General features: G+C 41.2%; 1 protein-coding gene across 19 annotated transcripts in view; it reads left to right on the top strand.

The window, feature by feature from the left end:
• Positions 1-24,809, top strand: part of ICA1 (islet cell autoantigen 1) — a 154,123-nt gene that overhangs the window by 113,563 nt on the left and 15,751 nt on the right. For 14 of the 19 annotated variants that reach the window (XM_008978684.4, XM_034963707.3, XM_055115705.2 and 11 more), the window contains exons 9-12: positions 9,050-9,147; positions 11,208-11,260; positions 13,978-14,040; positions 14,144-14,185. In XM_008978684.4, the coding sequence (XP_008976932.2) occupies positions 9,050-9,147; positions 11,208-11,260; positions 13,978-14,040; positions 14,144-14,185 (256 nt within the window). The remainder of the gene's footprint in view (positions 1-9,049; positions 9,148-11,207; positions 11,261-13,977; positions 14,041-14,143; positions 14,186-24,809) is intronic. The other 5 variants (XM_057302821.2, XM_057302822.2, XM_057302820.2 and 2 more) reach the window with 1 other exon arrangement.

Here is a 24,809-nt window from a genome sequence, read left to right as displayed (position 1 = left end):
GTGGTGGTGGTGGTGGTGGAGGAGGTGATGGTGGTAGTGGTGGGGGTAGTGGTGATGAAGGAGACAGTGGTAGTGGTGGGGGTAGTGGTGGTGAAGGAGATGGTGGTGGTGGTGGTGGTGGTGGAGGTGGTGATGGTAATAGCAGTAGTGAAAGAGATGAGTGGTAGTGGTGGTGGTAAGGGTGACGGTAATGGTTGTGGTGGTTGTTGAGATGGTGGTGGCAGTGGTGATGGAGGAGATGGTGGTAGTGGTGGAAGAGGTGATGGTGGTAGTGGTGGGGGTAGTGGTGATGGAGGAGATGGTGGTTGTGGTGGTGGTGGTGATGGTGGAGGAGGTGATGGTGGTAGTGGTGGGGGTAGTGGTGATGAAGGAGATAATGGTAGTGGTGGTGGTAGTGGTGGTGGAGGAGATGGTGGTAGTGGTGGAAGAGGTGATGGTGGTAGTGGTGGGGGTAGTGGTGATGAAGGAGATGGTGGTTGTGGTGGTGGTGGTGATGGTGGAGGAGGTGATGGTAATAGCAGTAGTGAAAGAGATGAGTGGTAGTGGTGGTGGTAAGGGTGACGGTAATGGTTGTGGTGGTTGTTGAGATGGTGGTGGCAGTGGTGAGGATAACAGCCACGGTAAAGGCTCCAGTAATGACATAGTGCTGGTAATGGGGATGTACTTACTATGAATTCTATAGTAGATCCAGAAGACAACCATGCGAAGCATCAATACAGGAGAGTTTGTTGGGGTTTTTAGGTTATGTTACTTTCTCACTCTCCATTTCACCCTAGATTGTCAGTTTTATGTGAGTTTCACAGGTGAGGCTATGAATTGCAGTGGGACAGGAGGTCTGGCCAGATCTCACCCCAGGGTAACCCAACCCGCTCCCTCCCTGGCTTTCACAGACACTCTGGCAGCTCGATTCCCAAACCTGTCCTTCAGCTTTGCAGACCTTGGTCTGGGCTGACAGAATTCCCACCAGGGATAGAAGAGGGCTGGGAAGGCCGGCAGGCAGGAAAGGCAGTAGGGCCTCCCATCTCTGCAACAGGGCTAATTCTAAAAAATGCAATTTGGCTTTACAACTCGCTCTTGATCTGTGCCAAGATTTTAACGCTAAGGAAACCTGAATTTGAAAACATAACTCTGAACATGTTCAAAAATAACCATTGAAACAGATGTACCCATGTTTCCTCCTTTCTCTCTTGGGGTGTAGGTCTTAGCGCTGTTAGATGGAACGTCATTCTAGAGACCAGAATGCTTTTAGCTTTGAAAATTCAAAAAACATCCTTTTCTAAATTTTGTTTTTCTCAAATTCATATGCTTCGCAGCCTTCTTCCACCCACCTCCACATTTCTCAGTTAATCGCTGGAACATTTACCAACCGGCCACATGGCTCTGTAGTTACTTGCTTTGAAAATAAAGCCATAATAGTTTTTATGAAAATTGGGTAAATATCCCTGCAATGCTATTTTAGTTACGAGTCCCAACAAGACAATTACATATGGCAAGCATCCAGGATATCCTTTCAGGCTTTCAAGTTTTCTCTCGGTGTCATTACTTTACACAGCATTTAGCAAGGCTGTTTTTTTCCCAAGCTGCTCCAGGCCAGATCATTGGAAACAGAAAATTGGGATGCATCCAGGTCACCAAGAAAGGAGGGAGTGGAGGGACTGACCAAGGCCACCACTGAAATCTGAGGGGGACGAGCCGGAGTGTGGCTTGTCATTTGTTCATCCACGCCTGATGGCGACTGGCATTGGTTCTCCCAGGCAGCTGGTAGCTCAAGCCTTCACAATGGCATGTTGCTTCTCCATCCCCCACCTCTCTCATTCCCTAACTCCTCCCTGAGGGGAAAGGGAAAAATATTACTATTGTGTGGGTAGGTTGTCTGGGCCAAACGCTCCGCAAAGGGTGAGGTGAAATAGTGTCTAGGAGAATTTGTCACACAGTGTGCCAAGGTTGGGATTGTAATTAATAATACTGCTAGGTTCAGCACTGACATATAGAAAGTGAATCTATTTCCTTTAACCCTCAAAATAACCCTGGAACATTGGATATACCTGTTCTTCTTTCCCTGTTTCAAATGAGGACACAGAAACTCAGAAAGGTCTAGTCATTTGCCTGGGCCTGCATGCCCATTGTGCAGAAGATTGGGAATTGGGACGCTCCTGCCTTCCCCGGCAGGGCCATGCACTGCTTCCCAGGGGCACTTCTGGACATGGGGCAGGAAGGGAGGAGGAGAAAGCAGAAGTGCCACCTTTAAAAAATACAGCTGCAAACTTTCAATTAAAAATAGCACTTTGAAGTGTTTGCTTATAGGCAAAAAAGCATGATTTGTATGTCAGTCCTTCAGATACCTGGGAATGTATGGCTCTTCTTTTAGAGTTTGGGATGAAGTCCTCTCGATCTCCCAAACGCCTCATATTGAAGGGGAAGGTCACTACATGCTGGCTGGGGTGTTTAATACCATTTCTTAACTAGTGGTAGAATTTTTAAGACCCGGATTCAAATATTGCTTCTACCTGGTAATAGCCGAAAGGCCTGAAGCAAGTCAGTTCACCTCTCCAAGTCTCCATTTTCCTGTCAGGAAAGCAGGAATACAAGGTTTAACTGGGTTTTGTGAGGATTAAGTGAGATATAGAAAACATAGAGCACAGTACCTGCCACAGGAGGAGCACTTAAGACATCTAATTCCCTTTAGAACTTTAAAAGTCATTGATAAGAAAGCAAGTTTTGAGTGTTTGGTATGAGCTTGGTACTGTGTAGAAGCACCCTCTCAGTTCATCCTCACAGCATCACAAGACGAATACTCGTCATTACCTCCATTGTTCTCATGGGTAAACCAAGACCTCCAAGGAGTGGAGACCATGTCCATGCCACAGCACTATGTGATCCATCTCCAAAGTCCATTTGTTTCCAGGACAGTATGGTGCCTTGTCATTATCAATTTTCTATCTTATTTTTAAAGAAGAATATTACCTATCTTGTTTATGATTGTGATTATTTTTCTCTAATTTTACTTTTTTGTACAGTACAATTCAAGGTTACCTCTAGTTACAGAGTAATAGTGTTTCTTATATAGTGTCTTTATAAATTTGTAAGTGCATGGTGAGAGCAAGAGAGTACAGATGTGCTAAATGTCCATGAATTATGTGGCCAGTACACATCACTGTGGCCTCTGTTTTTATTTTCATGTACTTCTAATTGTATAAACACACATATACACATACCCAACTGAATTCAGCACTTTTTAAACATGCCCCACTATTTTGAACACTTTTATTTTTTTTATAGACAATTACTTGGCACCTTCATATGTATACAATGTAATTAATGGAAAGTAGCATAAGAAAATTAGATGTCGTAATTAAAGGCTAGAGAAGATACTACTCAGCTGTCAAAGTTAAACATTAAATTTAGGTTATTAGAACTGGCTGCTGGCCTTGTGTCTGTGAAATTTGTTTTGCTAAGTAGTTTTGCATTCATTCAGATGAATGTTGCTGTTGCTTTTATTTTCCTAATACAGGAAGTGGTAACTCCCATTATTATATTAAGCTGTTTCCTTTCTAAGACACTTTTGCAAGCTCGATCTGCGAGTTTCCTCTGTCACGCTGATCTTACATACTACTGTGTGTGTGCTTCCTGAAGCCATTTAAGCATGGATGGAAATCATTAGCATGTTAGTGCAGCCTTAACAGAGAAAAGTTACTTAGTCTAAAAACATTCTTTCCTCCACAAAGAAACTTTCAGTCTTGTATGAGTCTGTGTGCTGCTAATACACAGCAATTTTCATGAGCAATTTTCATGAGAGACTGAGTGGGTTTGGGGTGTAGAAACAGAACGTTTTTGGAGTTTTCATTTCTGGACGTGGATTCGTCAGTGGCTCCCATCAGCTAGTAATTGGAAATAATGGTTCATCTGATGGCTGCCTCGTCTATACATAGTCAGAGAGGCCTCTTAGATTCATTTTGCCTGAGCAGGTGTTCCTGTCACACAGAAAATATTGTCACCCCTGACTTCTATGCGTTCTATAGGGTTAAGCATTTCAACGGAGTCGTGGACTTCAAAATAATTTGAAGAATTCACCTCCACCTTCTACCCCGAGTTGAGCGTTTGTGATCCAACCTCGGGGAGAGCAGTCTAGAGAATATCCTGTATCTGACAGTCACACCCAGGAACTAATTTGGGGGGATAAAGGGGGTTATGATTTTTTCCTCCATGATCTTTTAATGTTCCCCTTAGCCCCTTGATATCTTCAATGTATACCATCTTTTGTAAGAAACAAGTTCCATATGTGTTATTGTTTTTTTCCTTGCTATATCAAAGAGTATTTAGCTTCGTTTGGTCTAAAAATTCTGTCTTGGTGATGTCCCTTGAAAATGTCCTGAAATTGATTATGGTGATGGTCGTCCAACTCTGTGAATACAGTATGTCCTCACTGTCATCAGTTTGTTCTTGGGAAACTGTGACTTTAAGCAAAACAATGTATAATGAAATCCATTTTACCGTAGGCTGATTATACAATCAAGAGTTAAGTTCTTATGATGTAACAATTTATGGTCACAAAAACATCACCAAGCTTCTAAATAAAGACCCAAAACACTTCTAATATTTAACATTGAAATAAATCTAAGTTACATGTACCTTTAGGAAAGTTTAAAAAAAAAAGTAAGGTCATTCTTTACCCAATTCTTGGTGGATCAGTGAGTGACAGGGAGTCAGAGTAGTAATGGGTTAAATTAAGGAATAAGTGTTGGTGAAGCGAAAATTCTAAGACACCGCCTACCACCAGGCAGTTCAATCACAATCACAAATACAGTGGGCTCACCGGGTGCTTTTCTGTCACAGTGTTTATTGTCATGCTTCTGTATGATTATATACTTGAAGGATTTTGTATGATAAATTTTATTTATTCATTTGTTCATTTTCCAAACTGCTTATTCCAGTTCAGGGTGGTGGATGATGGGAGCCTATCCCAGCAGCTCAGGACACAGGATGGGAACCAGTCCTAGACAGGACGCCACCCCGTAGCAGGTCGCACTGACACACACCCCCACGGTCATTCACACTGGGACCATGTAGAATCGCACATTCACCTGACTTGTGTAGCTTTGGGATATGGAAGGAAACTGGAGTGGAGCCAGGAGAAAACCCATTCAGACATGGGCAGAATGTGCAAACTCCACCCTGACAGTGGCCCCGGGCCAGGAAATCCATTTTTTTTTCCCATCAACATTATAACAAAATGACATTATTCAAGGACCTACTTACTGTGTACTACAAACCATTGAACAGTTAGGTGAATTCTATGGTATTTGAATTATAGCTCAGTTAAGCTTGTGTGTGTGTGTGTGTGTGTGTGTCTGTGTGTGTTCCCCTTGGCTCAAAATTCTAATATTTAATAAACAAGTCCATGTGCTCAGTATTAATTTTGCTTGTGGTTTTATAAACCTTTTCAAATTACTCCCCTGAGCCTTTGAATTTCCTAGCTAAAGAGCTCTAGTTTTTTTAGTGTAACCTTATGTACATCCATTTATCAATCAACAAGTACATATTTAGCACCTCTCTTGAGCTGCAACAGCCAAATTGTTTTAGGAATAATAGTAATAGTAGGAAGAGAGGAGCAATTACCACAGGAATTATTAATAATAATTTTAAATAGTTGGAACTACAGCCATTCTGTTGGGAGAAGCACAATAGTGACTTAACTGTGATTGTGGTGACAGGGAGCCAACAATTGAGTCCCTGCTAATGGGCCAACAGGGGAAGGGGTTGAAAAGGAGGAGTGAGTGGTTTACATTACAAAAGGATTGTCTGAGAGCTGCTCAAGTGTGGTTATGAGGGGAGGTCAGGCTGGAGACAGAAAGGATGATAACCGTGGAGCTGTCAAGGGCATGTCAGGGGTTTAGGCAAGCGCTGTGGCAGCTAGACAGGGCCGGCTGAGAGCAGACATGCCCTGGCCCTGCCTAGCGTTGACTGATAAAAAGGAAACACAATGAGAAGATAATTGAGCAAACCAGGAGGCCTGGACCAGTGTTACAAAATTTAAAAGTGAGTCTTGGGAGCCATCAGAACCTTGGCTGAAAATATTCCTGGCTTCACTTTGACCAGAGTTGGACCATTTTGTGGGGGAATAAAACTACTGAAAGGCATGTGTGTGTGTGTGTCAGTGTGTGTACGTGAATAAAATGCTGTAATTGGCAGATGGATTGAAAACAGTACATCTTTGACGTCTATTGATCTCCTTCCTCCTGGCTGCACATATACTAAACACACACGCACACGCACACGCACACACACGCACACACGTGCCTGACTTTCACTGGAAGCTTTGGGGTATATAAAAAAATCATGAACATCCAGGCTGCAGTCCATATTCCAGTTGTCTCATTTGTCCTGACACTGCCCTTTGTATCATTTTCCCCTCCAGTGCAGGCTGCAGCAGCCAAGGATCATGTATTGCATTTAGTTGTCATGCATTAGGGAGACAGAGCAAAAGATGATGATGGAACCAAATGGGGCAAAATGTTAAATATTGATGACTATGGGTACGGGAATGTTCTCCCCATGTGACCCCTGCTGACCTCTTTATCCCAGTCTCAAGACTTGTACTCTTGCCAACTATACGGCAGCTCCAGTGGCATTCTTTTTGTTCCTCAGACAAACCAAGCTATTCCTACCTTTGAGCCGTTGACTCGGAGCTCTCTTCTCCCTGAGCTTCACATGACTGGCTCCTTCTTGTCATTTAGCTCTTAGTTGAAATGTCACTTCCAAAAGAGGACATCCTGCTAACTGGGGTAATGACCCAATCACTTTCGATCCCTCTGTTTTAATTATCTGCCTAGACCCATCGCTAGCTAATAATTTTGTCTGTCGTGTTCACCGGTGTATCCAAAGCACCCAACAGCACCTGTCATTGGGTAGTGCTCAAAAACTACTTGTTAACTGAATGAACTAATCTAAATGTCCAGAAATAGGAGTCATTAAAAATGATGTCAGTGCCTTACGGATGTGCTTTATGCAAGAAAATGCTCCAGAACTCCAGTCAGGGGACATATACTCAGAGAAGACCTGGGTTCCACTTTAGAATATTGGTGAAGGAATGCACATTTTTATATTTCAGTTTTGATATTAACTGCTTAAGGTATATAATGTCTTTTTTATATTCTGTAGTCTAATAAGCCTTTTTTAAATTATGAAATATCTACACAAATTATATTGGTTAAAAGGACTATTGTATCTCTATATATTTATATTTTATATACATATATATATATACAATGATTCCAGTCATACAAGTAGTGTGAGTATGAAAAAAACAGAAAATATATGAAAATCATCATCATTTTAAGGATATGGAATTATGAGTAATTTTTACTTTTTTATCAGACTTGCTGCATGTGGTTCTATTATGTTTCTAATTTAGAAAATATTTTATGGAGACAAAACATAATACAGGATAAATATGATCAAATATTAATAAAACTGAAGTGCAGTTTGGATATGGAAAGACTTTCCTGAATTTGGCATGCTTAGTGAAGCTTTGCAGAAAATGCTGGTAATTGATCTGGACTTTGAAAACACTCATAGGATTAATGAGGATACACAAATAGAGCATTTTAGGTTAAAGAAGCAGAATGAACAAAGACAGGAAGGAAGAAACTAGCACATGGGAGACTATGAGGAGACCATCCTAATTGAAAGAAAGCTCATGTTTGGGGGATGGTAGGAAGCAAGATGGGAAAGTTAGGCTAGGATCCCATTTTAGAAGATCTTCAAAATTGGTCAGAGAGGTTGATATTAGAAGTGGAAAGAAATAAGGAAGTTCTTATAATAAAGAAATACGCTGGTCCTTCTCAAGAAATAAGATTCTTGAAAAGAAGGATAACATGATGACGTGGGTGTTTTAGGAAAATTACTCTGTGCAGAGAGAGAAACAGAGCTGGCAGTTTGGAAGTGTGACACCAGTATCCATCTGGTGTCCATGGCAGACACCAAAATCAATCACAGGTCTGCTCTGCCGAGACACAGCCTGAGAACCATCTTCACTGGCCCTCCAGTCAGCCAGTACTAATCAATCAGAATTAGCCATGAAACCTGATTGCCTCCTATGTGTGTCAGACAAGTGAACGATAGGCAGGAGAAGGACAGGAGAAACAAGGTGAAGGCCCCAGGCTCATGACTTGGATTTTAGTAGTTCTGAGAATATAAGAAGGATAAGTATCCTGAGATGTTTATTTTGTATTTATAGGTTTGTATTTTAATTAGGGCCAGAAATAGAGATCTTTTTGTATAAATCATTATTCAGTTCTAGAAATGTTTTGCTCTTTCTTTCAGGGTCATTGTCACTGGTATACAGTTTCTAGGCACTTGCTGTTTAAAAAAAAAAAACTTAAATATTTAGTTAACCTTGAAAACAGTAACTCCAACAAATGATGTGCCAAAAGAAGACTCTCACCCATTTTAATCTACAAAGATTTGGATGCACCTGCTCTGTCCACTCGTGGGAGTTAGGTTGTCAGAATATGTTAAGCCACTATTTTTGGTTTTTTAAGAAAAGGTTTTGTTTTCTGTTATTTTTTAAAACTGGGTTTTAGATTGCAAAATAGCAAACAAAATTTAAAACAAAATGAAATCGTCTCATCTCTGGTGGAGGTGGGAGGAACTTCTACTTTGTCAGTGTGTGGGCTGCGAACAGAACAGAATGTTTATCTTAACTGCATGTTGAAGTTGAAAAATAAAGTTAGCAATAGCCAAAAGGCCACGTTTGAATAACTTATCACAAAATGGAAAACATAAATCTAGTGGCAAATCAGCTCTGCTGTATATGCTGGTATTTCTCGGGTGTGTCTGAGAACATTGTTGCTTCACCATATAAAATTTTATTTCTTCCCGCTGATTGGTTCAAGGTCACCTCCCAATACCTGTAATTCAAAGTTTGGTTGCTGGGACCAATGGCAGTTGAATTTTTTAATTGATAACCTTTCTTTTCTTTTTTTTTGTCTCTATTTCTTCTTCTTTTTTTTTTTTTTTTTTTTTCATTTTTCTATGGCTTGTGATCAAGAGCTTACAAGACCCTATGAAAAAATTAGTTGAGAAAGAAGAGAAGAAGAAGATCACCCAGCAGGAAAGTACAGATGCAGCCGTGCAGGAGCCGAGCCAGTAAGTCACAGGTTCCTTCCCTCTGCATCTTTCTTCCCACAGGTGAGAGTTATGTGGTTCTCGCTGAGCAAACCTGGCTGGGCCTCAGACGCAGACTCGTCTTACTTCCTCACTTCTCAGAGTAGATGTATTAGCAACCCAGCCAAACCCCTTTAACACATGTTCCTGCTAGGCCATGACTCACGTATCCCAGTAAGAGATCGGTTTCCAGGGGACTTAGAAGAGCACACTTGTGAGGAGCTGACTGGATCAAGACAGGGCAAATGTCCCCAGCATTCCCTGGCTCTCTGCCTGTGACCTGAGCCCCAGCTTTGCACTTTCTTTGGCTTCTGGACCCTATCTGGTCCTTTGTCAACCCTAGATGCTCTTCTAGATAGGAAATCCCCTGGCTTTTCTCTCACTGAGGGAGCTTACCTATGAAATTGCCCTGGGACACATGCATACTAAGCCATCATCATATGAAAGTGTTGGATTTTGGCACTGTGTTTTCTACCACGCAGAATGTCTGTTTTCTTCTCTGTGAAACAGAGAACAGCTTCAAGTACAGGAAATGACTGCTCCATCTCCATTTCATGCCCCTTTACGAAGAAGGTGCCTCTTGTCATTTTAAATACTGAGATGAACTTTTCAACATATGTGGTGCATGGTTCCCTTTCTCATACAGTGAGAAGGAGGTTGAAATGTGGATCTGTATCATTTTCTATGGAGATATAATAGCTTGCAGGAATGCAGTTAATCTTTGAACTGGCCGGCCTAGGAAAACAAAATGGATGGCCTCGTTTCTATTCTCTACTCCTTTTCCACACACAAAAAAATTTAGATGACAGTCTTATGGTAAAACAGGCTTATACTTTTATTGTATTTCTAAATCGACTTTCAGATATATTTTTTGTCCCACAGGAAAAGTTGCTGCCAATATTAGCCTTTTTAAATTTTAAAGAGTATATGTACTAGATAAATTTTTTGATGCAGAATGAAGACAAGTTCTCATTGAAGGACAGACTGTAGAATGTGATCTGAATCTATCTAGTAAAACTGGCTATTTTATGGTGAACCAGTTTAACCCATTCCTGGTGATGGTAATATTGCTAGCTATCATTTTAGTGAGCACCTACTATGAACCAGATACAATGCTAGGTGTTTTATTTATGTTAATTCCATCTCATGACAACCTTCAGTGACATCAAGGCTGGGATTTTCCTTGTCATGTAAAAGATGGAAGGAAGGTTCTGGAAGGTTAAGGGGCTGCCCACATACTCTTGTGTAGTAACAGGTGAGGCCTGAAGTGGGTCCCTACACCTTCTTTTCACCATATAAGTTCATACAATCAAAATAAAGCATTCACCTTTACTTGGAAGTGGATTACCTGGGATTTTCTTGATTTGTTTTAATTAATTCAGATTTCTCAAATACTTCAGTACTTCATTTTTAAAAGCTCACAAAGTATAACCCAGTAACTATTTAAAATGACAGTGAACATTGAACGTGAATTTTGTTTAGAAATAGCAGACGAAGGTGCATCACGGTGCTAGGAGGAAGGCTCGGAGGCACCAAGTGAATCTCAAGGGCAGTGATGTGTCTTTGTGTTTAAAGAAGTGGTGAGAGTTGAGTAGGAGATGGTCAGCCTGGATTTATGAGTGGTCCTGCCTGCAGCCTCTGTAGCCGAGCTAACCTCTGGAGGTGTCCTCTCCTATAACACTAGGAATCAGAAGAAATGGATTCTGATTGATTTTTTACAGTTTTTTTAACTATCAATTTTTACTATTTTTAAGGTGATAACTGTATGCGTCTATCTTATTTATATCTAACTGCCCATCTAGATATTTACAGAATATTTGCCTTGAAAGGAAAGCAAATTCAGATATTAAGATGCTACAGAAAGGGAAAGAAGGCCAGCACATTGGCATGTAAATGACTCTATGTTGACCCTTCTTCGTGTGTGTGTGTGTGTGTGTGATGCGTTTGTGTTAAAAGTGAAGTAATATTGTACTGAAAGTCTGGCTGTATCATAAATATAACATTGGTAGAAGTTGATGACTAAACCTCTTTTTTATTTTAAGATTAATTTCATTAGAGGAAGAAAACCAGCGCAAGGAATCCTCTAGTTTTAAGAGTAAGTTTTGATTTTTATTTAGAATTGCTTCTGAAATATTACTTAATGCTCAACAGCCAAGTCATTTTACTTTTTGACAAACTCCTCCTAGGCCTTTCTTCTTTTTCAACTGAGAAAAGGCTAATTTGCTTCCTGTAGACTCAGTTCTAAGTGTTCAGATATCCACCATGTCAACCCTACAGCATTACTGAGAGAGGCTGTGTATTGTGAACCAGAAGATCACATCACAGTCATGTCAGCAGCAGCTCTTCAGAGGGGCAGCCACGATGGGAACTGGCAAATCGCTGTTTCTTTTCACAGCAGATTATAAGATTTCTGCTGTGACCCTGACTAGTTCTAGTTTTCATAAGATGAGGCTGTGACCTCAGGAGAGGTGGATTTGCGGTATGTGTGGGGTGGGCGGATGTTTGTCAATGTTGGAAACAGATAGGAGCTGCTTACCCTGCCCTGCCAGCTGATGCCTCAGCTTGCCAGTGCCAAGCAACCCCTGATCCCTCAGGTGAACTGAACCTGATGCGTTAGGAGAAGGGGTCAGAGCGTTGGGAGATAGCACAGTGTGCTGTGCAGGCTCATCAGCTATTTCTGTCTCCTGCTGTTACTGCCAGTGTTTTCATTGGTCCTTCACCTCACAAAGGGACACAGGGTTTGATAGATAGTGGTAGAATTAATGTGACGCAGTACCAAGCACTTCACTGGCACTCAAGCTCCTCGGAGATGCGGGGGAATGTTTTACAGGTGTTATGAAGAGAACCAAAATTACCCCAACACTGTGTTTACCTGGTCCCCCTGGGGACATATGCATCTCTTCCTGCTTCACCCTCTGGTGTGGTACCTTTCTGGAAGATAGGAGGTGGCAAAGGAGATTCTAGAACTTCTCCTCTGCTCCATTCTTCTCCTTCACGCTCTATCTTCCTTTTTACCTTTCCACCCACTTGCTTCTCCTCCTATTTGCTTTTCTCCTGTCTGCCTTTCAACAACAACAACAAAAGACTCATTTTTTTGCCTCTAATGCTTGCTTCATGTCATCCATTCACACATGTACACCTTCACGTGCAAGTACTCATGCACTTGTTCATTTGTTCAACAGATGTTTATTGAGCCGCCTCTGTGCCAGGCATGGCGCTGGGCTCTGGGCATACAGTGGTGCACCAGACATAGTCCCTTCCAGGATGAGGCTGACAGTCAAAAGGGCAAGCAGATGGTAATCTAATCATTACACAAGTAATCCAGCAGCTCCAGCTTTGGTGGGAGCTCCAAGGGAGAAGTGTAGGGCTTTGGGCACATGTGATGGAGAGGACACAACTTTTTGAGGAGATCAGGGAACTGGCTAAGCAAAGTGCTATGGCAAGACTTGTCAAAGCAGAAGAAACATCCTGGGCAAAGGTTATGGGCACGGGAGGACCTGGAGAAAGTCAGAGAAACCATGCTCCAGAGCACGAGGGGGAGCGAGTGGCAGGAGGAGAAAGGGAGCAGCTGGGCCTGCTCTTGTTGGCCACAGAAGAGCTCTCTGTCTATATGGATGCAAGCTCTCCGGCCTCAGTGTACCCACGGCACGAATCACTAATGTTGTCATAGTCAAGGTAATTGGATAGGAAAACATGGGTTCTGTGGGAAAATATAAACTTCAGTTTATTATATTTGTATGCAAGTTATAAATCTATATAAATTATATATTCATACAATATGTGACAATGCAGGGGAATCAAATTTTCTCTCTTTCCTTGTGCAGTATAATTGCTTGTGGTATTTGCATATTTTGAGATTGTAAATGTCGATCATCTTGTTTTATATATGCACAGAATAAAATCCATTATAATGAAGTATCATATTTCTTTTATTCTGTGACTTGCCGAAAGGCTAATGAACATATGAGCAAATCAAGTTTTAAGGCTGTTCTATTACAAGCACACACACAGACACACTTTATTGTTTAGAATAGCTTTTGGTTCACAGCAAAATTAGGCTCAATGTACAGAGATTTCCCATATATTCCTTTCCCCAGCATATACATAGGCTTTCCCACTATTAACATCCTACACCAGGTGGTATATTTGTTATAGTCAATAAACCTACATTGACATAATTATCACCCAAAGTCCATAGTTTACATTAGCATTCACTCTTGGTGTTATACATGTTGTGGGCATTACAAATGTATAATGATATGTATCTACCATTACAGGACCATACAAAATAGTTTCACTGCCCTGAAACCCCTCTGTCCTCCACTATTCATCCCTCCCTCCCCTCAAACCCTTGGCAAATGCTGATCTTCTTACTGTCCTCATAGTTTTGTCTTTTCCAAAATGTCATATAATTGGAATCATACAATGTGTTGCCTTTTCAGATTGACTTCTTTCACTTAGTAATCTACCTTTTCATTTTAGCCAGGCCCATATGGCTAAAGTTCATCAGCATCATCAAGTAATAGTCAGTTACTTAAGTCACACACTTGTCCATGGAAGGAGAATTGTTAGATCAATGTCATATGATTTTCAGGTTATCTGCCAAACAAAGCAAAGATTCAGGGCTGTTAATTTGGCATTCTCTGAGAGCTAATAGCAGGAGTCCAGTGTAATCTGGGGACCCTTGCTTCTGCCTGAGTTTGTGGATCCCATTTCTTCCTGAAGCCGTGCATTTACCTTACACTGCAATAGTGTATGAACATGCACACCATTTCGAGTTGTTGGTAACCAGTTGCACATGTTATATTACAGCTGAAGATGGAAAAAGTATTTTATCTGCCTTAGACAAAAGCTCTACACATACTGCATGCTCAGGTAACCTAGATTAAGGAAAACTACTCAATTTTAATTATTTGACTCAAACTCCTCACAAAATGAAACTGACTCATAATTTTGTTTTCTTTCCTCTTCTCTAAAGGACCCATAGATGAACTACTAGACATGAAATCTGAGGAAGGTGGTAAGATTTATGTGTTTCTTTGGGATTATGATTTGTTTGATTTTTTAAATTACTCTTTTACATGTAAGAAAGTGTAATCTTCATCTTTTTAATAGCTTTGCACTCCAAAGGAAAGTTTTTTGGGTGACAGTTTTTATAAATGACCTCAAATATGCCCAAGCACAAAATAGTATGTGTAGACCTATCATCATTAGTATAATTAATTTCATAATGTTCAAACTACTACAGCTAAAAGCTATGTCATGGGTCACATGCTATAGTAGAAAAAAACGTGGCTTTCAGAATCAGACACGTGGATTTAAAGACTGGTTTTACCATAAATGGCCTGTATTTTAAGTGATTTGCTTCATACTTAAACTCTCTAAGCCTCGGTTATTCTCATTTGTAAAATGGAAACAATAGCAACAGCCTTGGTGGATTATTGTCAGAACTGGAGATCGTGTGTAAGGGGTCCTTGATGGCCTCTAACACAGGGTTATGTCAAATGGTCATGAGTTGAGATAGTAGGACTAGTAATGTTTTGTGGGTGATTTACTGTACTAAGTTTCTACTGACCCTTAGGTAGATGCAGAGGGAGAGTTTGCTTAGTTAAGTCGCACACCTGAATTTACGAAACCTAAAATCACTTATGAAATAACCTCCCAAAAGAGAATCCAGAACCATGGATTTGAGTGAGAATGTAGAGTGTTAAGTAATCCTAAGACATTGAGAGGGTTCAGCCTAATGATAGCCTTAGCTCTCCATCTGACCAAGGGTTTCCTTTTAATGATGTACCAAGAGTCCAAAATACACCTGAAATTTAGAGCCAAACTCCAGAGCATCCCATGCCCTGGTGGTTCGCATGCAGCCTGCCCTGGCTTTACAGATTTCTCACAGGACTACAGATTGGCTGAGATTATCCTGCAGGCCCCAGTCAACCAGGGCAGACAACTCAGTTCAGTCTGGGCTTGATGTTGATTTAATTTACAGAGCGTGCAAGGAAGAGAGTCTCTGGAAGACAGAGGACGTTGGTTAAAGTTTTTTCAAAAGTAGAAAGGCACCGCACCTCTAGCATTAAGTTTTCAGGGTTTAGGGATATAAACTTGAGGACAGATATCTGCTTTCCCTGTTACTGTCTTATGACAGGTAGCATACTATGCAGTACTGTGTGAATGCCCATGAATATTTTATCAAAATGACTAATCATTTATAAATATTGAAATCATACCAGGTAGTGGAAGTAATAAGCAGTTAATGTAGATTGCCATACATGGTGTCCATTTTTGTAAAACATTTTCCTCTTTGGCTTAAGAACAGATTATTTTGATAGAATAAAGGTGTCTTTTACAAATTATTTTTTGGAGGGGATAAATATTTTATTCTTACCAAAGTCAGGTGAAGACAATAATAGAACAAACCTAGGTACCCACCACCCAGTTTCAACAAGTCTTACCAGTAAACAAATGTATTTATAATCCTTCACGTGCTTAACTTACTTTGGTAGGAAGGCTGTTATTCCTTTCATTCCCAACATCTTGTTTGTATAATTTGCTCTTTGCTTTTATTATCACCTTCTTTAATTTTATTATTTTAGTGTTTGAATTTGACTAGGTAGTACATTCACACTGGGACAAAAGCCGACTTATAATAAAAAAATACACAGTAAAAGAATCCTCACTCTCATTCCTCTGCCTTAACTCCCTCCCTATTCTAATACTTCCATCCCCCAGTGCATCTTAGTGTTTCTTTACCCAGACACAGCAAATACGAGTCTGTATTTTGTTTCCCTCTTTCTAAAAATAAAAAAAGGTTCTTGGCTTTAGAATTTAATTTTTTTTAACTTGGCGGTAAAGGTACAACCCTAACCCAGTAGTCATGCATTTTTTCACAGAATTAAATCAGAAATGGCACTGCCTGCGATAGATGCTTACTTTTATAAACTTCCTCGAAAGCATGCGCCAACATATGTTGAAATGAGATTGACACTTGTCTACTTATTTAAAACAACTTTCCTATTTCATTGGTTTGTAGTTAGGATCTTTGTTAGTTTTGTAGACTAGCAGTCCATACCCCCTTTTTTGAGCACTCTATGTAATTGTAAAGATGGAGATATTAATGTGCTGGTCCCTTAAAATGTGTAGTTGTTCTCAGGCAGAAGTATTGGTTTGCACATTGTCTCAGTTAAAGTCAGTGTCACATAATTTGTCTTTTCTCTTTCTCACTGCCAACCCACACAGCCCTTCTTCAGGCATGAGCAGTGCTGCCCCACTGTCTGCCTCCGCTTCTATGTTGTCAACCCATAGGGTAGCGTCGGCTTAAATATTAACGTGGTTGGTAGAATAAAAATATTCTCTCAGTGCACAGAGAACTTGTGGTGACTGAAGAAAAGAACACTCATTAATTTGTTGACTTCAAAATGTGTGCCCTTTGGAAAACTGCTGGAAGGCCCAAATCCTGAATTAAAATGCTGATTACAATATGCACGACATTAAACAGTCAAGAAATAAAAAGAGCTTAATCCAGGGATGGCTGACTTTATAGGACTTGGGGACGATAAGCTCTAGCACCCTGCTGCTCGGGGGCCGGTTCACTCCCTGTGGTAATTCTGTTAGACAAGTAATGGCTAAGCCGTGGTACAATGTTATCAAAAAGCAGACCGCTCGTGACAACAGCAACGATTCTCAAAGAGCCATTGCCCAGAAAATCACCCCCATTCAGTGTCGTAATGACATTGGCTTTCTCCTACTAAATAGCTAATGTAATGGAAAACCAATATTTGACCACAGTTTATAAAACTGTTTTAAGTAAAAAAGTTAGTGACATTTTGAGACACGTGAAAGTGGCTCTCAAACTGCCTTATGACCACATGTGGCAATCTGACCTCAATTCGTGAATTATAACATGGAGAAATCTTTGTGTTTCCCAAAATTGGGCCAAGAAAAATGAATAGCAGATACCTGGACAAAAAAGTGGTATTACAAAGCAGAAGACAGTTCAATGAATTCAACTCACCTAAGTCTCATAAGTTGGCCTTACCCAAAAGATCCCTCTCTAGGACAAGACTAAGCCAATTAAAACAATTTCAATTGTCTGTATTCTAAATAAAATGTTTATCTCCTGCTACTTCCTTGGTTACTACTTCTAGACTTGTGATTCTAAATTGTGGTCATATGTCAGAATAATAGCTCATTCAACAGCTACCATAGGTGTGGGTGAAAACTTTTAGCCCACAGCAATCATACATGTTTACCTCTGAGTTCCTCCTGAGTCACTCAGAATTGTCTCCTGCAGTTGTCCATATATTACTGACTAGGGATCTGACTGCTTCCTCGCATACGAAGTGGCAAGTTCTAAAAAGCGCCTTCTCTTTTCTCATGAACTGTCCCTCCTCTTTGTCTTCCTCAGCATCCTGGGATGTACTGCTGGCTTTGGTACATTTTTTTTTTTTAACCAAATACTGTTCTTAGCTGATCATCCTGTAGCCTGTAGTGCTCTCTATAGATTTACCCTTATAAAGATTTCTATAAAGATTCTGGCCGGGCGCGGTGGCTCACACTTGTAATCCCAGCACTTTGGGAGGCCAAGATGGGCGGATCACTTGAGGTCAAGAGTTCGAGACCAGCCTTGCCAACATAATGAAACCCTGTCTCTACTAAAAATCCAAAAATTAGCCAGGCGTGGTGATGGGCATCTGTAATCCCAGCTACTCTGGAGGCTGAGGCAGAAGAATCGCTTGAACCCGGGAGGCGGAGGTTGCAGTGAACCGAGATTGCACCACTGCACTCCAGTCTAGGCAACAGAGTAACACTCTGTCTCAAAAAAAATAAAAAAAATTCTATAAACAGTCTATAAATATTTATCCCTGCCCTAGGTTTTATGTTTTTCAGTAAGATTACTTGTCTGCTAACATCTACTGGTGAAATGGAGTAGCAAGCTTAGGGATCATGAACAGAAATGGAGTAGCAAGCTTAGGGATCATGAACAAGAATTTTTTTTTTTTAGTGCCTACTCAGGGTCCAGTGCTGTTGGTTTGTTGTTTGTTTTTTGTTTTGTTTTGTTTTTCAGAGAGTAGAAGTTGTTTTTCCTCTCTCTGTTCTTATTATAATCTATATCATTTTTCATCAGAGCGAAGTTCTTAGAAGCAGTGTTCTTGAGTTCCAAACAAGTACAGTTTGTTATAATATAGAATATGTTTTTCTTGTTAGCCGTTTTCGTAAGGTGTTTTCCTCCCTATCTTCCCCCTACTCTCCTTGGGCGATGTGAGGATAGTGTTGGTGTTTGGGGTTTTTCATCTGTACTGCAAGCGTGTGGCCTTTACGATTAGTCATAATGTCCAGAGTGGGGACGAGGGAGAAAACCAGAGAGATGGAGTCTTCCTGTTTCACACGCAGATGAAGGTAAATTAAGTGACATTTATCTGCCAGCTTTTCTGTGCTCTCGTTTTCGGTCTATGTAGTTATGTTTCCTTCCATCTTCTGTGTTCTAATTTATGCTGAGGTCATGAAACTCAGTATGAGTTCAAAAATACCACCTGAGTGAGCTGTCACCAATTTCCCACACCGTGTCTGAACTTAAAAGAGCTTCCTCTCTACGTGAGTTTTCACACAGATATTGCTCATTGGTTCAGGACCAGTTCTCCTAGGGAATGTTCTCCCAGGGGCATAGGGTTTTTATTTTTGAAAACTTGGGCACTACAGGGCAAACATGCTGAATGGATCTGTCATCTCAGCCTTTCTGCCACGGTGCCTGCATGGTGCCTGGCTGCCAGTGGAGCCATCTGACCTTAGAAACCCTCAACACTTTACAAAAGCTTAAATATTAATTTATACATGAGATGCTTAATAGGTTCTGAAGTAAAAGCAGAGTGCTGCAGTGAGAAAACACCTTGACTGTGAGTTGGGGTCCCTAGCAAGATTGTCTGTAACTAATAAATTTTGTGTCATTGGGTAGGTTATTTAACCTGGGTCTTTTTCCTTATCTGTAAAGTGAGTTAGAGCAGATGATCTCTAAGATTCCTATTGGTTGCAAAAAAAAAAAAAAAAAAAAGTATGATTTTTCTCACTGGGACAAATCATCAGGTTCCCAGAATATGTTTGAGCAATGGCAAGTAGAGAAGTTTTGCCAAATTGAATGAAGGCTTTCCAGATGGCTATATTGATGGGTAGCTGAAAGGGCTGCATTCGTGCTTGACTGTAGACATCCTGAATACCACTAGACAGAGTGTTACTTTAGCCAGTAGTCAGGGAGCCACTGAAGGCCTTTGAGTAAATGAGTAATCTCACAGCCAGCCTGTCTAACTTTGCTTTCTGTTGCTTATAAAACAGAATACCGGCAACTGGATAATTTATAAAGAAAAGGGCTCATGCCTGTAATCCTAGCACTTTGGGAGATCAAGGCAGGAGGATCACTTGAGACCAAGAGGGCAACAAAGTAAAACCCTATCTCTACAAAAGTTTTAAAAGTTAGCCAGGCATGGTGGCATGTGCCTGTAGTCCCAGCTACTCAGGAGGCACTCCAGCCTGGAGTGCTATGGTTGCACCACTGCACTCCAGCCTGGATGACAGAGTGAGACTCTATAAAGAAAAAACAAGAAAAGAAAAGAAAGAAATGGAATTTATTTCTTAGAGTTATAGGGGCTAAAATGTCCAATTCTGAGGGGACACATCTGGTGAGGGCCTTTTTTGCTGAGTCCTAAGGCGGCTTAGGGCATCACATAGTGAGGGGGCCGAGTGTGCTCCCTCAGGTCTCTCTTCCTCTTCTTATAAAAGCTACCAATCCCACTCCCATGATAATCCATTAATTCATTAATCCATGAATGGGTTAACCCATTTGTGAGGGCAGAGCCCTCATGACCCAATCACCTCTTAAAGGCCCCACCTCTCAAGCTGCCACACTAGGGTTTAAATATCAGCATGAGTTTTGGAAGGGACAGATATGCAAACCATAACACAGACTAAGCAAAGATACACAGTAAGAGGGTTCCTCTATGGAGCACCAGCAGCTTCACCAATGGGCAAACCCAGAAGGGCTCTCAGACAGGAATTTGCAATTGGAGTTCCAGAAAGAACTTGGAATTGGAGGTAGAGATTGGAGAACCTTCTGAGGTGACGTTGGAACCCTAAGAATAGAAAAGATCTTCTATAGAGAATGTAGGGAAGGTATGATGGTTTGGGATGAAACCTTAAGGGTAGCCAGAATAGGAGGAGGCAGTGGAGAAGGTATGTCAGGGAGATGGGAGGTCATCCGAGAGAGCCGCCTCATGGGGACTCCCAGGAGATAGCAGCATTTCCAGGCTGGGCAGTGGTACAAATGATGCTGTACAGGTAAAGGCCTGGGAAAAGAGCGTCGGAACTGGCAATGAGGATCTCACTGCTGACCTTCAAGAGAGCTATTTCAGTATAGTGTGGGGGCAGGAACTTAATTACAGGCAGCTGAGAAAAGAGTAGAGACAAAGTAGAGTATGTGGTTGTGGAAGGAAGAAGAAACCAGAACAGTAACTTGAAAGTGTGAGGGGAGGGTGGAGAGCAACATCAAGTGAAGGCTGATTATTGTTGAGATAGGCACACATCTCCTGCGGCTAGGGGAAGGAAGCACTGGAAAATGAAAGACTAAAGGTGCTGGATCTGAATAATGGTGGGAACAGAGCAGGCTTCAGGAAGGAGGGGAGGGCATAGAGAGGGCTTATCTTAGAAAGGAGAGGCAATGCCTGCAAGGTCACGGAGTTGGAGACAGGTGAGGATGTGAGTACGTCATGTCTGTTGGCTCTTATTTTTGCAGCAGTGTCTGTAGTTAGGTTATCTGATAAGCAAGTAAACACAGAGACTTGGGAGCCTGCAAGAGAGTGAAGGGAACTTGGAGTAGCATCTGTGGGTTTGGCACCTGAGAGATCCTCAACCCTTGTTCATCCTTTAAGACAAAAGCAGGATTGGGGCACCATAACCCAGAAGCAGTCCACATCTGCATGGGTGGAAGCCCTGACTCCAGTTGGGAGTTTCTTACTAGAGTTTCTCCCAAAGAGCTTATCACATCTCTGCATGTGTCTCCATTTTCTCTCAGTTGAGTTGAATTTTTTTCAAAGAAAATGATAGCATGATTCTCAAGAGCCAACTGACTATAGAGTTATTTCTCAAGTCTCAACTTGTCTGGTTACAGACCTGAACCTGTCCTTTTCTACTTGTAATTAGATTTTTCTTACGTGTTATGTGTAATAATTTTAAGCATCTTAATTATCAGTGCAATAATTGGGAGGTTTTTGTGTTTTATGGTTCAAGTCAGTGCCAGTTTCATTGCTTTTAGCTAAGTAGTAAGTTCTCTTAAAAGAGAAAATGTGCACTGTGTAGCCTGTTAGCTGTTGAATAACCAAGAAGCCAAATAAAAGGCTAAATTCAATGGTAGACCTCAGTGTAGGCAAAATCTGTATTTAGAACTGGCTGTAGGCAATATCCTCACCAAGGGTCCTTTTCTCTTTTCTGTCACTAAAAAGTTTGAGTTGAATAGGATATGTATTAGTAAAAAGTTTTCTGATTGCAAGTGATAGAAAAACCCTATTTGAAATAGTTTAGGTTTAAATTTTTAAAAGCACAAAAGAATGTATTGATCCATGTAATGGGGACACTCAGTTGTGGATTCGCTTCAAGCAAGGCTGGATCCAGGGGCTTAGACAATGTTGTCAGGATTCTCTCTCCACTTCTTGAGGCTGTTTCCCTCTATGTGTTGACTTCATTATCACTGGGAGCCTGAAATTTGCATCTTTAGAGCTTGGAATCCCAAAGAAAGAGAGACCCTCTTCCATTAAGTTTCTACATACCAAATTCCGGGAGGTGTCCGGCATGTGTCCACCCCTGAGCCAATCACCATGCCTGGGGGATGGAGGGCTCTGGCCAGCCTCATCAGTCATTCACTGGGGTGGAGGGTGAGGAGTCATTTCCAGAGGCATCTCACCAGGATCACATGGAGAAGGCATTTTCCCAAAGGGAAAACTGAAGAAGCAGAGGGAAGGGATGCTGAGTTAGCAAAAACCACCAAAGTCCATTATAAACACCATAGCACAAAACCTAAACAATAAAAACAAAGATGGAGCTATTACAGTCTGTGGTTATTTTTAGAAGGCTTACAGTTTATTATTTGTTGTTGCTAATGTTAATGATGATCTTCCCTGGACAGACATCTATACTAAAGTAGTGAAGCCTCCCTGAGAGTTTGCCTTAGTGGAGGGCTGTATAAAGCGACTATAGAAGGAACATACGTCATTTCCAAGGTGCATTTGAAATTATCTGCTCCTCCAGGGTCTACACATTGACTTGACTTGGTTTCAATAGAATAGGTTTGGTTCAGTAATTATCTGGTTTCAGTCAGGGCAAAAAGTAAACTATAAGAAAGGGTTTGGGCATTCCAGTCCTACCTGAAAGTAGGAAGTATAGAGTTCTGTAATGTTAATAATCCTTAAAAAGGTGATGCTGGGGAGGGGAGCATGCATAGATACAGGTGTTGATGGACACATCCTGAGCTGCGAAGGTTGCTTTCCTTTCCTTCAGCTCCTGCCTTCATCCACAGAGGTGGGCCACCTGCCTGACCTTACAGTCCTGCCTCGCCCACCATGTGCAGGCTCAAGTGGTTCCTGAACTACCCTGTTAATATCACACTGTCGAAATACCATTTGACCCAGCCATCCCATTACTGGGTATAGACCCAAAGGATTATAAATCATGCTGCTATAAAGACACATGACCACGTATGTTTATTGCGGCACTATTCACAATAGCAAAGACTTGGAACCAACCCAAATGTCCAACAATGATAGACTGGATTAAGAAAATGTGGCACATATACACCATGGAATACTATGCAGCCATAAAAAAGGATGAGTTCCTGTCCTTTGTAGGGACATGGATGAAGCTGGAAACCATCATTCTCAGCAAACTATCGCAAGGACAAAAAACCAAATACCGCCTATTCTCACTCATAGGTGGGAATTGAACAATGAGAACACATGGACACAGGAAGGGGAACATCACACACCGGGGACTGTTGTGGGGTGGGGGGAGGGGGGAGGGATAGCATTAGGAGATATACCTAATGTTAAATGACGAGTTAATGGGTGCAGCACACCAGCATGGCACATGTATACATATGTAACAAACCTGCATGTTGTGCACATGTACCCTAGAACTTAAAGTATAATAATAATAATTTTTTTAAAAATCACACTGTCTAAGAAGCCTGTTTAAAATGCCATTTGCCCCATCTTCTCACCCACAACACCTACAGGCTAGCTCTTAGTGAGAATTTCTGTGATAACACAAACAATAAGAATGCTTACATTAGACAGTTGTCCGACTAAAGTGATGTTTTGCCACTATTTTTAAACCACAGGGACATGAGAGTGACTAGATTCTTCCCCTCCCTGATTTATAGCCTGTCTGCTCAGCACATCAGAAATCCCCTTCATCTTTAGATCTTTATGTAAAGTGTGATTGAAAATAGATCCAGTAAAGCCAACACAGAGAACTTTAAAAAAAAAAAAAGCCTTTACTTACTAATTATCTTATATATTTGAAGAAAACCTGGTCATCTCATTTAATATGACCATATAAGAATTGCAGCATGTCTCAGAAAAAAAAACATAAATCATGATTTTTTTCTTCTCTTTGTGAATTAACAACAAAAATGTTTATAGTTTCCAAGTGGCAATTAGATACCACCACAAAGCCACAGTTGATAACACCATCAGTCTTTGGTTCTCAAAATAAGTAATAAACCCAGTGAAAGGACTTGGTGTAAGATTTCTGATAGTAATGCTACTTGTATTCAATATTCAGTATTCTGCCAATGTTTGTAATGTAAGGATGGCTGCCTTCTTTAAAGCCTTCCTTCTGGAAAGGCAATTAGGTTTAAAGTGTATTTCTTTTGGTCTTCCTGACAACACCGAGGTGGCCGTTATTAACATGATAACCTTGTGGATGAGCAAACAGAGGCTCAAGGGGCTCTAAGGGTTCTACCGAAGTCACATAGCAGGGAAGGGGTGGACCTGAGGCTTCCCCTCTGATCCGGTGCTCACTTCAACGCCCCTAGAACTGTGTCTCTAGCCTGTGAAGCTCCCTGACTCGCAGCCTCTTTCCCTTTTATTTTATTGCTGCAAAAGGTACTTAGGCAAACCAGACCCACTTTTCCTTTGCTTCATGCAATGGAGTTTCAGCAAAGTGGGAAGGAAGTAAGGATGCCTCTCTTGGGCATTGTAGAGCTTCTGGACATCATCCCCTTCCCTGTCGTGCCCTGGGCCAGGGCATGGTGAAAGTTCTCTCCCCATCCTGGGTGGCAGGACAGGCTGCCACATGGCGTGTTGCTGTTCCAGCCCAGGCAATGTGTATTGAGGGCTTGCGTGGGAAGATTTGGGAAGCTATGCAAACAAGGAACTAAGATCTCCAACATGTTTTCAATCTTGGCTTTGTTTCATATCTGAGAAATGTTTTGGTAAATTTGTTTTTATATTAAAGAAAAACCAAAATCCTAGAGTCTGATGCCCAGAAACTGAACTTGCTTTGGAGGACAGGGGACAAGGGAACATGGGATTAGAAATTTAATTCTATAAACTCTTAAGAGAGGCTATAATAATAGGATGAACTTATATTTTGATGACATTTTTCTT

The sequence above is a fragment of the Pan paniscus genome, chromosome 6 (assembly GCF_029289425.2).
Source record: "Pan paniscus chromosome 6, NHGRI_mPanPan1-v2.0_pri, whole genome shotgun sequence".
Lineage (NCBI taxonomy): Eukaryota > Metazoa > Chordata > Mammalia > Primates > Hominidae > Pan > Pan paniscus.
Note: the sequence above shows the minus strand (reverse complement) of the source record. Positions and strands in the feature narration are given on the sequence as shown.